The 18367-nt window shown below is 40.9% G+C and overlaps 1 protein-coding gene across 2 annotated transcripts in view; it reads left to right on the top strand.

Moving 5' to 3' along the window:
• Nucleotides 1-18367, top strand: part of PCNX2 (pecanex 2) — a 161367-nt gene that overhangs the window by 5966 nt on the left and 137034 nt on the right. The window contains exons 2-7 of one of the 2 annotated variants that reach the window (XM_074863133.1): nucleotides 1245-1450; nucleotides 4053-4170; nucleotides 6426-6462; nucleotides 7340-8629; nucleotides 17214-17361; nucleotides 17530-17675. In XM_074863133.1, the coding sequence (XP_074719234.1) occupies nucleotides 1245-1450; nucleotides 4053-4170; nucleotides 6426-6462; nucleotides 7340-8629; nucleotides 17214-17361; nucleotides 17530-17675 (1945 nt within the window). Of the gene's footprint in view, nucleotides 1-1244; nucleotides 1451-4052; nucleotides 4171-4888; nucleotides 4918-6425; nucleotides 6463-7339; nucleotides 8630-17213; nucleotides 17362-17529; nucleotides 17676-18367 lie in introns of those variants that run through there. The other variant, XM_074863134.1, reaches the window with a different exon arrangement.

The following is an 18367-nucleotide window of genomic DNA, read 5'->3' as shown; positions in this document are numbered from 1 at the left end:
TCTTTGGACACACTCGAGGAATTCAATGTCCTTTTTGTAGTGAGGGGCCCAAAACTGAACACAGTAATCGAGGTGCGGCCTCACCAGTGCCAAGTACAGGGGTGAGATCACTTCCCTGTCCCTGCTGGCCACGCTCTTTCTGATACAAGCCAGGATGCCATTGGCCTTCTTGGCCACCTGGGCACACTGCTGGCTCCTGTTCAGCCGGCTGTCAATCAACACCCCCAGGTCCCTCTCTGACTGGCAGCTCTCCAGCCACTCCTCCCCAAGCCTGTAGCGCTGCTGGGGGTTGTTGTGGCCCAAGTGCAGCACCCGGCATTTGGCCTTATTGAAACTCCTACAGTTGGCCTTAGCCCATCGCTCCAGCCTGTCCAGGTCTCTCTGCAGAGCCTCCCTACCCTTGAGCAGATCAACACTCCCACCCAAGTGTCCATTGCTATGATTTGTCCTTTACTGTAAGGAAGTATTTACATATAAAAATGTTATTAGTATGTCATGTCTGTGAAGGAACTTTACAGACTGTAGTTGGAACTGTAATTAATTTTAATGACTAAGAAATATGGTGCTCATCACAGATCAGCAAACAGATCACACAGCTGCAAATTAACAATTATGAATTGCAGAAAAAGAATTCAAAGAGCCTGTCTCTCCAAATGCATTTTATTCATTTGTTTTCACTAGTCCTGATCAATTATTTAAAATTCTTCAGTGGTAAAGGTACTTGGGAACATGTTGTGAAGTTTTAGAAAAAGGAGATCAAACTTTAGCATTTTTATTGTTAAATCATAACTGAGAAGCAGGGGAGGACGACAGAATTTTTCAAAAGGTGTTTCCTGTTTGTAGATAACATTTCATTTTGAGTCTGTATTTTTATAAGTTCATAATTTAGGAAAGGCTGCAGCTGCATTATCCTGGGAGTACAGTATTTTAAGAGGTTTTACAGTGTCTTTCAATTGTGAGATTTTACTGATTTTGATAAGGAATAACTAATATCCACAGCTAATCAAAAGAAGAAGAAATCTTGTAAAATGATTTGAAATTTGAACAAATCCTTAGACCTTTTCTGTGAGCAGAACTCAAATATACCATATGAAGATACACTAATTCTTGTGGTTGCAAAACTCGGTAGAGCTACAAATAATAGACAATGAGAAATAAAGAGTTTGAAAATTACCTTAAAAATTTTAGTAGCATCTTCTCAAAATAAACTGTTATGATTATGCCTTTATTATTTATTTCTCTAGGCTTTTCCAGCAAATGCAGTTACGGTTTTTGTGTACTGCAGCTTGGTGACAGTGTTCTTCACAGTAATAAAGGTGATCAGTTATCGTCTGCACCTTATGTTTGATAAAGGTGAAGTAATTCAACAAAAGCTCTCAAGAAAAAATGGAAGGCAATGTAAAGATACAGAGGTTCCAAAAGGAAACACGGTTCAGCCCTCAAATCACAGGTAAGGTTTCCATTGCACATTGCTGGTACTTTCTGTACAATGAATGAGTTTGCACCATGGTCCTACATAGCAGAAATGCCTGTGGACTATAGGAAAACTCCTTACAGTTGTGTGAGGAATGGCACTTTTAAAAACCTGCTTAGTGCTTTTATTTTTGGTGGCTGCAGCACGCTTGTGGTGAAGCAGGCAGAGCTGTACCTGATTCAGAGGGTGGGGCAGCAGCTAGGCACCATGAAGGTAGAAAGAGACCTTTCTGGGAGGTGTTAAAAGATCCAGGAGGACACCTGGGAGTTTTCTGGGGAGGCCTTAAATGTTTGCTCTTTCCTCTTCCTACTGTGCTTACCTGCTGGGAAGAGGAGAGGAAGTGGCATGCACCCATTGGCAAAGAAAATGCTTTAATGTCATGACTTTGAAAGCCTGAGCTCATTCTTGCCTTTGTGTGCTTACAGTAACTTCCCTCTCAGATCAAGCCTAGATGTGTAAGTTGCTATCCCCCCCTTACGTTTTATTGTGACTGCCTATGAAGCTTCTGTGGTCTTGTTCATGAGGAAAGCTAGAACTGCTTTTATTTCTTGGGGGCATTTGGTAGGTATTTGCAGCCTCTCTACTGAGGACCCAAGTATTACATCTTTGCTGCAAATAAACAATCAAAGCCAGTAAGGCAGCTTCCAGGTTGAGATGATATTAAAGGTAAAAACAGTATCAGGCTAAAGACCAGTAGTGACACTTTCCAGATTTGTGTATAGGTAGAATATTCCACTGTACACTTTTTGGAATAAATGGAGACCTCTCTTGCTGGTTTTTCAAGCTTGAGTCATACAAACAAATGAAGCTGGCGAGCAGCTTCCAGTGTTCCCAAGGGTTATGACAGATGTGAAAAATGCTGTATAAGGTACATCCAATAGTGATGGCAGCATAGAAATGTCTAAACAAAGCTGAAACTGAGTAGATTTGTTACGATTACCAGTCAGGCTTCAACAGAGAGCTCTATAGAAGAGAACTTTGGGTATTTTTTTGGTGCATTTGCAGTCTACTGCTAGCTCTGTGCAAGCTAAGTAGTATCAAGATTGTTTGTGTACATCTATGCTATTGCTCTTCTCTGTCTTTACACACGCATACCTGTACTGTACTCCTGACAGTGATGTTGCTGGGGATGGCAAGGTATGCCTGCATTGAGACTTTCCTGAGAAATGCCTCCCACATGTGTCACTAACCATACAAGGTTTTTATTTTAGATTGGGTGATGCCTTTCAGGCTCTATCCCTGTTTAGTTCTCACCAGCTCACAAACCTGTTTCCTATTTACAGATGTCTGATACAGTTATTTAAGGGGCTCATCAGTTGTTCCAGGCTGGCTGAAATTTAAATAGAACCTCAGTGTTTTCCTGTTGACTGGTTAATGAAATGAATGCTAACTTTCATTATCCTGCCTTTGTTTTGGCTAGGAAGTAGAGATAGAATCACTTAAAACTTGAGTGTTAAATTGCATAACTATTCCTCTTAGGAGGCCCTAGGCGCAACAGTACATTATTTAGTACTTGATCAGAAAATAAAGAACTTAGTATTTTGACTAGACGGATGATAGAAGTTTTTAAACAGGCCCTGGTATTTAGCAGGTTGGTTGAACAAGTTTTTGAATCTGGCTAACTCAAAAAAAATTGTCAAAGGTGACTGAGACCACCAGGTAAATAATTTTATAGCTTATATACAGCTGTAGGGTTTTAAAAATAAGTGTTTTGGGAAATCAACCACCTCACAAACAAACAGTAAAGCCTAAACTCACACTTTTTGACACTTCACTATAGTGTTGATTTTTTTTTTTAGCTGAATTTTTGTTGTGTTATAACCAAGAAAGAGAACACGTGTTGGTTCTCATTATTAAACCTGTCCAAAAATACTTGCTTATATCCATGGAAAAGTTAGTAGAAAATATGTGTAAAAAGAGTTAGTGGATAGTTGAATGCATCCACAAAGGAAGTGATCAACATGCCTTACAACATACGAAATTACTAATGGATGTATGTTTGCCTTGGCTAAAACCAGAGTAACAACTTTATCTTGTGGTCTAATGATTATATTAATTTACGTATTGCATTTCAAATAGTAGTTTGCTGGGAGGTTTGTAAATAAACAGGCAGTTAGATAAGCAATATGTACACAAGGGTACAGTCAAAGGACATAAAAAGTAAAAATTGTGGGAGAAGTAGCATTTGACTATTATATGTCTGATGAGAAACCCCAAACAGCTTTTTGTGCCAGTAAATCTGTGTGCATGTCAGGCAGGCTAAATGACGTTACATACACGTAGGGAGTTTGAAGAGATGTTGTGTTTCGCATAGCAATGCTCTGCTTCCTAAGACACCAGAATCATTTTATATTGAGGGATTTTTATTTATTTATCTGTAGCAAGTTGTCTTGGTGAGGAAGGAGGTGCAAAAAGGGGTTACAGTATTTTTCAGCCCTTTGCTTTTAGCATTAGAGGGGGAAAATGTGCTGTGTTACTTTTTCCTATTCTGTTATTATTTCTCAGCTTCTTCCCAAAGCTCACTGTGATCCTCTGTGGTAAGAAGCATTGCTTTATTTTTAATTTGCTTCCTTTTCAGCAATAACACCGGGGATAACGGTGTCGTTGGTGAGAGCAACCAAAATGACTCGACCCAAACAATTCATGACAGTTCAAGAGTACAGGATCTGTACCTGCAGAACTCACCTGGAGCAGTGGTTAGTATGTAGTTTTCTGTCACAGTGTCTTCACTTTGTGTAGTCCACAGCTTACCGCATGGAGTTTTGTATTGCCAGGTACTGATCACCTGAAGCATAGGTCTGCCCTGAGGAAGAAGGGTCGTTTCATGGATCTACTAGGTATACCACTGCTGTCAGTCAGCCATGTCCTAAAGGTTTGGGTTTGCAAAGCTGGAACTGATATACATAATTCTGCACTTCTTAGGAGGGGTCTGTCTGCTCTATAGATACCAAATGGCCTTTAAAAATCTTGCCAAGAGCAACTAGTTTTCATGGCTGCTTTGAGAGAAGGCAGGGGCTAATGCAATCAGAGCAGCCTCTCTGATCCTGAGGCATTAATAATTTGGTTTTGTGTAACTAGACATGCTTAGAAAATGAACCCAATGCATCTCTTGAGTATTTAAAGCATAAAAACCATTATTTGAATCTAGGAGATGGCTATATGAGGTTAAAAATACATGTATGTGCATTCCATGCCATTGTCCATGCTTTCTAAATCAATAGTGTATAAAGTGATGAAGGGGATGTATGTAGATGTTATTAAAGAAAAAATAGGAAACATCCATGAGAAAGTTGAGGAGTTAAGTATTCAAAAAATTAAGAAACAGAATAACGCTGTCTGTGTAATCTTAAACTACTCCCATGTATACTGTGATAAAATCTTTAATTATGTGATCCCATGCTATTTTTTCTACAGGACTGCTGCCTCAGTCAGTACAGAGGATGGTTAGTGATCTCTGAATAAGTAGCTATTTGATACTTCGTTCTGTCTTCATATCCTTCCACCCCTACCCTGTGTCCCTATTTACTGCAAACTATTCAAATCCTGGTCTGAATCAGAACTATTTCCTCATTTCCTGGAGTGTTTTTACCTTTTTGTAGCATCTGTATGATTCACAAACATTAGTAGTTTTCTTTTATAAGGTAAAATATTTTTCACCTTGTTTCTGTCCTAGTCCCCAGCATTCTCGTATTTGTCCATTCTGCAAACCCGTTTCTTCTTGGGATCTTGTCCAAGTCTCCCACTTCCAAACATGGAGGTTGGGTCTTGTCAGACCTAGTCTCCTGTTCTTGCTGCCAGGATACCATCGTGAAATTTTACGAGATAATTATTATTTCCTCTTGGTTTTGGTGCCTGTCAGCCAGAAGAGAGCCACATTAGAAAAAAAAAGTTATTGGATAAAATTAGTTATGCACTTAGGCTGTTGAATTTAGACTCCCAAAATATTCCTCTGGTGTACTGTGTTTTAGTTTTGAGCTCACCAGGGAGTTCCCACAGACTTGCTGATGAGAATCCAGCAGAAGCCATCAAGGTGATTGAGGAATGAGGTACATGATGTATGAGGACAGGGAGATGGGATGTTTTAGCCTTAGAAAGACTTTAAGAGTAGAAGAAGAGCTTACTGCCATCTTCAGCTTCCTAATGGTAAGATACAGAGAAGACTGAGCACTCCCTTCTCAGAGGTGCCCAGTGACAGGATAAGAGACCGTGGCTGCAAGTTGCAGCCATGGAAAGCTACAATTAGATCAATTAGATTTTATGTTTTCTGTGTGTGGTTGTGGTTTGTTTTGTTTTGTTTTTTTTCCCCTACCAAGAGTGTGGTCAAATACTGGAAGAGGTTGTCCAGAGAGGCTGTGAAATCTCCCATCTTTGGAGATATTCAAAGCTCCACTGGAGATGGCCCTGAGCAACCTGGTCGAACTGTACCTGCTTTGAGTGTGTGTGTATGGTGGAGGGGATTTAGACTAAATGACCTCCAAAGCTTCCTTGCAATCTAAGTGATTCTGTGATAATTTAATAGCTCTGTCCTCTAGTTTTCTAATGAGAAATTGTCACCAAGTACTGGAGACCAAACTTTTCATTTTAGTGCTTTGGAAACACATAGCTGGAAAAGTGGAAGATAAACACATTCTATTCTTTAATGAATAAAAAAAAAAATCCGGATTAGGCACTGCAAAATGTTTTTTAAAAAAATCTTAGATTTTTTTTTTCCCCTCCGCAAGCATCACACACAATTGCAATGATGCAATTTAGAGCATGACTGTTCTATAACCATCTCCCTCACCCACCCCTTGCATTTTGTGCAAGGCACATGTCCAAATTTCAGTGATGTTAAGCAATTTACCAGTGCTGTAATTAACCTTTGATTAGATAGCTTTTGCATTGATAGATGTTTTTTCCAACAGAATTTAATAAATGCCTGTGCTAATTTTGTGTTTCTTTTTATTTTTAGGAGCTGCCAACACGGGAAACTATTGAAGATCTCAGAGGTATCTTAAAGGCTTTATAAATCCCTTTAAACCTTTGTTTAATCATTGCTTGCCACAAAAAAAAAAATGGCACAGAGGACCCCGTGACAGGTTCTGTTGTGCCTCATGTTAGGAGCTCTAGAGAACAAAATCTCAAGGGAATTCTAACCGACTAAGGTTTCTCAGATGTCAGCCAAGCCGTCTGGGATGCAGCCTTTTGGTGAACATGCAAGTAGCTCTCCCCATTCTGATGCAGGGAGATGAAAGAGCCTTCCTCCCACATTCTTGGGAAGCTCTGTGCCTCTGTAAAGCCTTACACCAGGAAGCCAGTGCTCAGATCGCATCCTAAAGCTCTTAAACATCTTCTGACTGTGGACTCCTGTTGCAATTGCTGACCTTTAGCTCTGTAGTGTATACTCCAGCACACTTCGCTTTGCCTACACTTCCAGTGCTTGAGATGTCACAAAATATTTTAGTTTATCTCCTTTTTGTTAAGGTTGATCACCATATCCTACAGGACCATTTAGGAACTGCACAAAGTGATGGAACAAACTTCTGCTGTATTTGCTGCTTCTTTCTTTCATCTCTCCCTCAGTGGGGATAATTCTGTAAAACATTTTAGTTTTGATATTAGCTGTTTTTCAGGCTATTTTGATTATTTAAATTAAATAGACATGCTGCTACACCTGTCCTGACCTGGAAGGACTCCAGCTTGCTTTTATAGTATTTCACATGTGGCTAACAGAAAGGATCTTTGCTTAGGAACTGTTCTAATCAGCTACGTCATCTGTGCTTCCTTTGCTCTGCTCTGGATCATATTTTGCTAGCTAAAGATTATACTTCAATAATGCACAGTGTTCACATTTGTGAGATCTAACTCCCATATGTTTTTTATTAGGTGTTATGGTATTAGAAGACCAGGCTGCACCACCAGTTTCATCTACCTCATCCTGTATCAAAGCAGATAAATTACCTGTTTCTACAACCTCCGCTTCAGGTGCCACCACATCAGCAATAGTGACAAAACCAGCTGCTATGGAAACACTTAATGGTAATGGAATAAACGAAAAAGAATGGAACAGACAGCCATATGTACAGCATGGATCCCAAGATATTCTTTTGGACAGAGATGTAGCTAAAAACTTCTCCAATATTTCTTCATCACAAGGTGATATTTTAAGGACTGGAGTTTCTTCAGAGCCATGGGACAGTGAAAATTCAATTACTTCAGACCATTTGAGTAATCCTAAAAGCTACAAAAGAGAGAAATTGCCAGATGGATCACCACAGGCAGGGTTTACCAGTAACTGCCCAAAGTGCAATGCCATTGCAACCAAAGATTCCGAGCACACGGAAGGTTCTTGCAATGCTGGTAATACCCATGAGGACCTTGATTGCTCAGACAGTGAGACTGCTGTTGCAGTTGTGGACAACTATCCTCCTGGAGACCAGCTATGTGAGCCCATTAAAATAGTCATCACAATGAGTACTACACCAAACACCACCCTCAGTGACTTGGCGGGCTCTGTCCACCTAAAGGCTCTGGGAACTGAGAGAACGAGCTCAGCCCTCGAATCTGGTATAGTTACATCAGGTTGGCCAAGTCAGCAAACTAATGAACAGCTCAGAATTCCCATTATCACTTTTGACCTGTCTGATGACAGTAAAGGTAAGGCTTGCCCAGAAGTTAGTGAAAGCGAAAGAACTCCAGAAGTTTTAAAGGCAGAGCTGTCGTCCAACCAGTGCTCTGGTTACGAATCGGGTGATGCAGCAAAGGAACACAGCAACCCAGCAAATACTCCGTTAGAAACTAACACTTGTTCAGATCCAAATAGGGAGAATGCTTCTGAAAATGTCCAGACTGTGGATTTAACTTCTAAGGAGGACCTGCAGAACCTAGACCTGCAGTCCTGTAGAACTGCTCATGAAAAGAGGCACATGCGGGTGCTGAGTGTAGATAGTGGGACTGATGTGCTTTTAAGTAAGAATTTCATGGAGGTATCTGACAAAGAAAAGACCTTACCAACGTCTAAATCGGACCTAGAAGCTAAAGAAGGGCAGGTGCCAAATGAATCTAACTTTCTAGAGTTTGTCTCCCTCCTGGAATCCATTAATACCTCCAAGATGAAGGCATCTAATCAATCCACTGTCAAAATGGAGACGACAAAGGAAAATGGGCTTGTTGGAGGTATGATGTGTGGTTTAGATCTCTTTGGAATAAAGAAGTTGTGACTAGTTACATTATTTATAGCAGCTTAGCCTGAAATCTGCAGTAGGGCAAATACTCAGAGGAGAACTGGTTTTGCTAATGGGGCCAGAGAAGGGCTCGGTTTGGTGGGACAAGGTGATTTACTGTGGTAGTGTCAGCTGCAGTTCTTTGAATATTTTTATTTTCTTAAAGATTTTCCTTTGGAAAACCTGATGTTAACCTTAGTAGGTGTCCAGAAGGTGTCTAGTATTCCGTACTAGAACAGCATGCACGTGGCAGGCCTGGGTTGTTGGAATACCAAAAATATCTTACAAAAATGTGTATAGCTATAGCATTACACCAGCCCTTTCCCATCTTACCAGGTGCATATTGAAGAGTTGTCTGTATGTGCCTGTAAGTATGTAGAAAGCTGGAATTGTCACTGGTGATGGTTCAACTTTTAACTAACGCATGTGCGTGCACACCTATTCCTAAACTTCCTGCACAGTTGTGGGTTAGTTTATAATAAAAAGAAAGAAAAAACCCCGTGTATTCTCAACAGGTAAGAGTTTTTATTTTTAGTTAGTTAAAACTAAAATATTTGGCTTTTAAGGAGGAAAGTTTGGTGGTTGTTTTCAATGAAAGCCCCCTGTATTTTAACAAAAAATAGTATCTTCCCATGCAAGTTTCCATTTAATCAAAAGGGCTTTTATTTAAAACAAAAAACCCTCAATCAGCTGATTTTAAAACCTATATGCAATCCAATTTATAGCTCTTATACAGAAATAATCTGGTTTTAATCAGCATTCTCATTGATGGCACCTAACTCTGACCCTTTTCTGTTAGGGAGGAATATTGTTTGTAATGTCTTTAGCAGTTCACTAGGCAAAACTAGGACTGTTCTATGAGAATGTGAGATCCAGTGCAATGAAAGCAGGTGCAATCTCAGGGTACTTGCCAAGTGATCAGCGCAATCGGTTTAGAAGATCTGGGCCAAAGTGAAATAAGACAACCCATATCTTCCCCTTCTCCGAAGTGGTTTACCTTAGATCCTATAATAAGCTGTTCTAAGACAGCCTAAGAGGATACAATCTTGATACCTATTTTGCATGGAAGATAGGAAACTTAATGGCGCTAAGCCGAAGAGTTTGGCACTCGTGTTTTACAACGGTATCCCTGTCCATACACAGGTGCTAGGGAGTCTCTGCTCCCCCGGATTGTTCCCGCAAGAGCCTTCCGTTACAAGAAAAATGTACAGCTGATTTCAAAGTTTGTCAGCTTTTTTAAAAACAAATGTGAAATTTGTACTTCTACCTTGTTAAAAAAAGTTACGTAGGTTTACTTTCTCAGTGTTTTGGTTTTGTGTAGATTCCGTTTAACTTTCACTCTGCCTTTCCTAAGTCTTTCATCTTATCTGTCCTATCCAATGCATTAGACCCTCATCTCATTCGATCTGTCACTTGTGTCCATTTTTGATTCCACTTTGTGTTTCTTGTTCTGTGCCTTCCCTTTCCTGTGTATCCTTCCTCAGTTTAGCCACTCCCCTCCTGTGCTGCAACCACCTTATTTGCCTTCCTCTTCATATTGCTTCTCTCTCATCTTTTCCTCTGTTCGTCCTAGCAATCCACACTGCTTTTCTAGGCTTTTCCACTCTCTTCAGCTCACCTAAAGCCATTGCCTCCCCACAGCTTGCATTCGCTTCTCCTGTACTTATCCTCCTCTCCATTTCCTAGTCAATTTTTGCTCCTTGTAGGCCTGATGCCTCTCTTCTGGTCTATCTTACCCATCTCTCCTGCCTTCTCAGACTGTTTGTTCTGCAGAGCAGTTTCTGGCCTGCTCTATGAAGTTTATCAGCCTGCCTGGCTGGCTCCGGTCTGTGCTCTGTGGTTGCCAAAGATGTGTGCTGAGCAAGCCCTGCTTTTCACCGGAGCCTGCTCAGCTGATCCCCTGCTGAGCCCAGAGAGCCCTGCCAGGTCCCTGAGGTACAGAGGGTCGTGTGCAGGGTCGCCTCCCTGTGCACCTGCACACAACAATACAAGGGTCACAGCAAGCAGATTGCAATTTTTGCTACTCCTCAACCATAAAAAGGAGTGTTTACATGATAATTTGACTTTGTGTGATGTGACTTAGCTGGAAAAGAGAAATGATAAAAATTTCAGAGTGTGCAGCTAATCTGGAAAGGGCTTTCAGACAAGTACCCTCAGATAATATGAACAGGGAAGATTGCTTCATGAAAGAAAGTAATGGGTGATCAGAATAAATCAGACTCAGATTCCACAGTGACCGAAAAAAAACCCCCAACCCCAGAACTTCATTAATGTGTGTGTAGTTATTGTGCTTTAGATCTGGCAAATGAGATTCTTCTATTGGAATCCAAGATCCTGAGGCAACAGAAGATTTCTGCTCTTCCCTCAAACCAAGCTGTCACTTTAATGGCCTGAACTGAATTTCCTACTTTCCTATTTTCTTAAGTCCATATGTTTGTCAGACAGTGAAGTTGAGCTGCATGCATGTATAATTAAGTGGCCTTACTCGTTGCCAGCGTGGGCCCAGCGTCACCCTGGGAAAGGAGCAGGGATGGCGGCTGTGGCTCCTGTCACTGCGAGGCGTCTCCTGCACCTCAGACTGGCGCTGTGGGAAAAAGGAGATTCAATCTGAACTCTTTAAGCTGGGGAGAAGTAGTTCAAAGGCAGTTATTTTTAAGAGCAAATAGGCTTTGTTTTCTAGCCTAGTCAGAACGTGCTGTTTGCTAAAATAAATTACTGTCATTACTGGCAGCTTCCCCACAGTAAAACTGGATTTTAGAAATGAGAAAGCCTCTAATTTGTTTACAGCCTTGCAATTACAAATATGCTTTAACAAAATAGCATCTTAGAACAGATCTGAATAAACATTATTCCCACATTAAAGTGGTTGTTCCAAAAAATAAAAAGTGTGTGTGTGTGTGGAATACAGAGCAAGTCAAGCTATGTACCAGTTGTTTTGAGGGAGGAGGTTGGTTGTGTTTGTTTTTTGTTCTTTTAACCTTGCAAACCGCCTAATTGGCAAAAGCTAATAATAGATGCCTGGTCCAAACGAGCATGAAATGCACCCCACAAAGGTGTTTATTAGGCAGTGTGAGAAACTTGGCAAATTCCTGGAAAGCTGAATATTCAGAGCTGTGTGTAAGAAAGCTGACATTTTGCATAATTTGGAGAAGCTGGGGAAATGTGCTCATCGGAACAGTCTTGCAAGTGAGTGAATGTCATGGGTGAGTCTTTGTTATGGGTGCTCCCTCAGAGAACTTGAGTTCTGTGGAAACAGAAGAGATACTGTCCTGACCACATAAGCCTTTGCCAGTAGACAGCTCACTAAAATGCAGTACAAGAAAATTAAAGCCTTGCTTTACTCTACCAAGGATGCCAGATTTAATGTGTCAAAATACAGGACATAAAAAAAGCTGTCCAAGAGCTGTTCTGTTGCCACCCCACCTCTTCTAGATTGTGAGAAAGTGCCACTGACACTGTTGCTAAAAATGACTTTTGGGTCAGCATCCTTTCAGTTTTGAATCAAACTTGTACCACCCATGTAATGAAAGCCTGTCAAAGGGCAACTGCAAATTTTCTTCAGTCTTTGAGAAGCATAAGGAAAGCTGGGTTTATTGGCTGCTTTGGTTCCCTCTGACATGTCTGGAGCTGAGTAAGAGCAGCTATGCATCAGACTTAGGGCAAAAACTCATGTATGTCCCCTCTGGCACAGCTATCTTGTAATCTAGGACAGGCAATGTTATCACCCAGGGAGCAAAGCCTACCATGAGGGTGGTGGGGATGGACGCAGGAGAACCTAAACCAGGACTGTGTGGCCTGAATTTAGATGTTTTGCAGGCTCTTTTTAGAAAAGGTACTCATCATTCTGGGCAGTGCACAAACCACAACCTCGAGTGAGTTCTTTTGGATCCCAAGCAATAATCCTTCTCCTATAAAAAACCTGAAACGTACTCCTGTGGATATTTTTAGACTCTTCATTTTTTTCCCCCTGAATGTGAGAAAGAGGGCTATCGCCTGCCATATAATCACAGGGAAGAGGGATCTTGTGCACTGAGTCACCAACCCAAATAACAGCTGTGGTGGGAGGCGACAGCAGGGGAATTTGCCAGCAGCAGGTAGCACCTAGGACCCAAAGCCCTGCCAGGTGCTAGCTCTTCTCGCGGAGCAGTGGTGTGCTATGCCTGTCTGTCATGCCAGAGAGGGACCATGTGGCATATGATGCCCCTCTTCGGATGGAGAGGAAATGGAGTGCAGAACTCGCTTCTCTAGATCTGATACTTGATGTGTAAGGCTTGACAGGTTGAGATTTTAAAATTTCGGTCTTTAAATCAAAGAGGTAATAGTATGTTTGATGACAAGGCTGACAGCTATAAAGAAACTATGAAGTTATTTCAGAGGTCTGTATTGATATAATTGTTAGATATAATGATTAGGTTACTTACCTGAGACCTCAAAAACCTTGATTTTATTCCCAGCTCAGCTGCTGTCCTAGGAGATTGTTTTGAGCAAGTCACTTGCTTAATTCTCCCTGTCCTGTAACAGGTACAGTGAGTATCGCTAGTTTTTCCTATCGCTTCAGGATTAAGGTGGTAATCCTGATTAATGGATAATCCCATGTGCTTCTTCAGTGCCCAAGTTGCACTGTTATAGCAACTCTTGGACCGTGTCGGGTTCCCTGGGCACTCCTGTTGTTTGGTGGGTGACCAGCTTTAATGTCAGATTTTTCTTTTAATGTATTTGTGGTATAACAGGCAAATTTGGGTTGAGAATAAAGTACATAAGCTAGATGTTTCTGCTAAAGCAGTCCGTGAAGAAAAGGTTGAGAGTGTCCTTAGGATATATTCTGCAGAGATATGAATGGGACAGTTCACAACTCATAGAGCTCTTGTTTTGTGCTGGTACTAAGAAGAGTATACAGCTATTTGAAGTCAATTATCTCTGCGGCTGAAAGGCAACAAATATATTTTAAAGTGAAACTTTCTATTTTGGAGCATAGTGTTGTGGAAGGAAGTAGATTCTGTAGCAGAGCAATTAATGAACAGAAGAGACTCAGGCTTAATTAGCTTAATTCTGCGTGACCAGATTTCAAACCAGATGGCATTTGAAATTATGACAACGGTGGCATTTTAATTTATAGGAGTGAGTTGTGGAGATCAAGATAGGGATATGCAAGTAAGAGATGAAAAATGTCTGGGAGACTCTGGAGAGAGGGCACAAAATAGTAAAAAGATTTTGAGAAAAGTTAGAGCAATAAAATTGCATTCTAATTACCTAATAGTAAGGCAATCTTAAAGTGGAGATACACCGACAATGGGTTATTGCAGTTACTGTATGTACAAAGGCTGCTTCATTTCAGCTAAAACTCCTTTCAGCCTCCTCCCAGTGTGGACCAAAGGCTTGTCTATAAAAATCTGTTCCACAAATGAAAAAGTTATGTGGTAAAGGAAGTTTTGTTAGTGTAACTGCATTTAAATTAGAAGCTCATTTGTCAGCATTGGGATGTTATATTTTTAAGTAATGGTGCTATGCTGTTACAACTCTTCAGTGCAGTTAAAAATGTTTACAGGAAGTATCTTATACCCATATCGGACACATAAGAAATATTTATTATGATAAGGATTTTACTGGGATAACTAAAGGATGTCTCTTGTACTCGACCAAAATACGAAAATGGTGTACAGACCAAAACTTGGTTGTTTGTGCCGGACTCTTCTGAATCATCCTTCCCCAGGCCTGACTTAGCCATGAATCCTGATAGTTAACGCCTCACATATCTGAGTCATGTGGCGCATAATTTCCAGATAAATTATGAAGTTACTTGCAGAGCCTGGGTCTGAGCTTGGGGCATCTGCGTGCCCAGCTGTGTGTACGCCAGAGACGTGGCGTGGTAGCTTGGGGTAAATAGCTCTGGTAGGAGGCCACAGGGAAGGTGCAGGTACACTGTTGTGTTGTGCTTTTTACTCTTCTCTTGCTCTTGGAGAGGGTTTTTCTTGGTAACCTGAGCTTTGCCAGCACAATTTTCATGCAAGGAGCATTTGGTGACGTAGAGCCAATTACGTACCCTGGCAGAACGCTCCTAGTCTAGACACCTCTATCTCCATTTAAACACTGAAGGTGTAAGTCACTCAGAAGAAAATGAGTAATAATCAGAAAGACCAGTCACAAACCCATCATGGCCCACCTTTCCAGTGTTGGAAGTACCCATCACCGTGATGCCTGATTGGCATATGAAGCCTGTAAGAAGCAGTATGTTTATGTTTTTATTATTATGACTCTACCACTGCAGGGAAGAGAAGTCTGCAAGGCTTGTGGTTTGGAATGGAAAAGAGAGAGGCATTTTTTAAAACCACTAGATAATCAAATTAAAAAAATCTTTTTAATTGTTCCAACCCTAGAGCTAGTTTTGGGCAATATGGGACCAATTAGATTATTAAAACCACAGTTTCTGATCTCTATCAATTATTCTTACAGCTTGAACAGCCCAAGCCTTTAGGAAGGTGATTTCGATTAGGTGTCTGTGGCTTCGTCACTTCCCTCAGCTATAGTTACATCATTAAGGGGATGCTTCAGTAATGGCACAGTTAAATAAGGCACAGTTTCTGCTTAAAATGGGAGTTTAAATCTTTAATTAGGAAAGGAAAAAAGTATTGTCCGCTCCCCTCCCCGCTTTTTTTTTTTTTCCTAAGTAGAAGAAAATAGGTCTGGAAGACCTATTGAATTTTGTCTTTATGCACAAAACACTTCACTAAACCAAACTTACGCTCATTGTATTTATTGCACGAGAAGTCAGGATCCTTGGTTGTCATGAGCAGGAGACACAGAATGTTGGCAGTGGTGTTGTGAGATTGGTTTTTTTCCCCTCCTTGTGGAAGCTGAAGGAACGCTGCTGTTCCAAGCAAGAGCGATATGGTGTCTTTATCTCTACTGCCCGTTCCCTCTCGATTTTGGTACCCTGGCTGGTGAGCATCTGGGCCCCAGGTGAGACTCTTCAGGCTTGATGCTGCTTGTTGTTCTTCACATTAAGGGCTGAGACCTGCTGGGACAAGATGTGGTGGTACAATTAAAGCTGTTCTTACACATCTGGATTCCACCCCCCACCTCAAGTAAGTGCGTCTGCAGTGTCTGTGCAGTGTCTGCAGTGAGAAGTGGTTATGTACGAGTGTCTGAGGCTTTAGGGTATTAGAGGGGTGTGTCCTGTGAGTTGAAACTGGTGTAGAGATGTCTTAACTCCTGAAGGTAGGTTTGTTTGTAGAATTAATGTGTTATTAGATCAGCTGATATGGTTGGAGGAAAACAAGACAGATGATCTGAAAGGTCTGTATATCCAAAAGCTTATTTGCTTTTTTCAGTTATATCAGTTGGCCAAATAAAAGATAGTATGTCTCTCTACAAGCCTTGAATCTGTTTTATCCTTAGACCATTTTAGCTATGACACCACTATTTCCTGACTGGTGACTCTTGCAGGTGAGGATGGTAATTGTATTGGTATGAAATACGGTTTAACAAATGGAATTTTTTTGTGAGGGGAATTTCTTTGTTTGTTTTTTTTTTTTTTCTTGATTATTACATTTTTAAGGTGTTTAAATAGCAGGTATTGAAAGAAGTCTGGGTAAGTACATTTCAATATACCTTGCTTAGCGCAAGAAGCTACAGGACTCACGGAAGCATCTCCAACAAGCACCACAAAAAAACATACTATTTTTTTTCATTTAAGGCATTTAATTGTGCGACTGCACATGACGGTGATGAAATCACTGTCTTAGTTGCACTTTAAAATCCTAACATAATTTTTTTAGTTTACAGTCAAAGCAGAGTTGCAAAATGTTTCACTATTCACCATGAATGTTAGCAACTAAAGAGACTATTGCTTGAAAGTTATACGCATATGTATGTGACATACATGTGTAGAGAGGTAATATAAATATAATTGGTATTCAGAGTAGTAGAAATCGGACAAGTCCATCATGTATATTTTAAAATCTGTAGTTCTGTATTTTCCAGGCATAGGAAAATCTACTGTGAAATTGTTTAGCCAGTTTGTCCTTTGTCCAGCATCAGGTGTGTGACGGGTGGGGAAGAGGGACTAGACAGCTACCTGCTTTCCTGTCCAAGAGCTCTATTTCCTTTGAAGGTGCTGCTTTCCCTTTTGTAAAAGGGGAATGGGCCAGTGCTTCTGCTATTCTGCTGCCAGTATATACAGCTTGGGAACAAATTATGGCACCCTGGGAAGCAGCTCTTACCATTCTAGGTTAGGGACAGATTGCTTCCCTGTGAAACAATAGAAGAAGCAAAGCAGAAATGCTCTCTCATTTGTGCTTTGCTTTGCACAGTCTGTTCTTGAAACAACCCATTCACGCAACCTTCTTGAGTCACAGTGCCTCCTCATGCAGATTTCTGAGATTGTATTGTTTTAAGCAATTTTAATGTTTTCCATAAAACTAGTGATTTCTGTAGTATTTTAGCTTTCCTCTTTTAGATGCTCTTGTTCAGTAGTTAATGAATTAAACTCTTGCAGTCATCTGCAGAGAGTGGCTCCACTTCACTGCCCTGTTTTCCAGATAGCCAGATGACAGAGAGAAAAGAAGAAATGGTGGGAACAGAAAAGCACTGTGAGCAACTTCCTAAACAGGAAAGATCAGATGTACAAAGCCAAGATCGTGCTAGTACTAGTCCGGTGCTACCAGAGTCTGCCAAATTTGCAGCACTGTAAGGCCAGTTTACTTTACAATTTTGTACTTCAAAGATATGATGTAAGCTGTTTTGTTTCACTGAGTAGAAATGACATAAACTTTTAATTAACCTCTCTTTCTTTTTGTTTTATTGAGAACAAGAAAAAAGTTCCTCATAGTAGTTTTGAAACATTTTTGTGTCAAGTTACCAGGGCAACAGGCAAAGGCAGATAATCTACCGGGTAACTTCTCAGCAAGACAGTTCTGTCTTGCAAGTAATAAGTGGACCTGAGGCGTCTGTGCAAGATGAACTATCCGTGGATGCAATGCACGTGTTCATAGATGAAAATGGTGAGTTTCCTAGTTGGAATAATTGCAATGTGTGAGGAAATTTCTTTAGAAACTTTAAATGCCCTGGAAGGATATTTCTCTTGTCTATTACCGATTGCATGTTCTTCTGTGTGCATGGAAGAAAAGGGCTTAGTAATTTAAAGTCAGATCAGCAATAACTAGAGTTTTCAAAATCCACCAGTGACCATCACAGACCCGAGGCTTACACGCTGCCTGAAGATAAACATCATTCTCAAAAAATGCTGTCTAGACCAGAAGACTGCTTCTGTCTTTGTGGAACCACCCCTGGTGCTTTCTGCCTGGTGAGGAGTTTTGCACTGGCCTGGCTGGGCAGAACATTCCTCCTTTTTACTGTTTTGTTCTTCAGCTGGCTCAGACTGAACTCTCTCTGATAATGTGGTGGTTGCTCTCATTCGGAGTTGTGGTCTGCTACCCCTTTCAAGAGAATTAACAAGTGACCTAGTCTTGCCTCATGCCTGTGCTTGGTATGACCTTGCTCTGCAGGTGTTCCTAGAGGCTGAAGCTGTAGTATACTTGGTGGTGGTTTGGTTGAACTCCCTGTAGAGCCCTGTGAGGTACTGGCCCATACCTCTGAAAGGCAGACATCCCAAAAGCTGTGTTTCCCTTAAAACTACCTTCAAAACCAATGTGGAATGAGTACTCATGGTGGCTGGGTTTGTGACCCCAGAGAT

This window comes from Strix uralensis, chromosome 3, assembly GCF_047716275.1.
Source record: "Strix uralensis isolate ZFMK-TIS-50842 chromosome 3, bStrUra1, whole genome shotgun sequence".
Classification (NCBI taxonomy): domain Eukaryota; kingdom Metazoa; phylum Chordata; class Aves; order Strigiformes; family Strigidae; genus Strix; species Strix uralensis.
The sequence above is the reverse complement of the archived record's forward strand: the minus strand, read 5'-3'. Positions and strand labels throughout refer to the sequence as shown.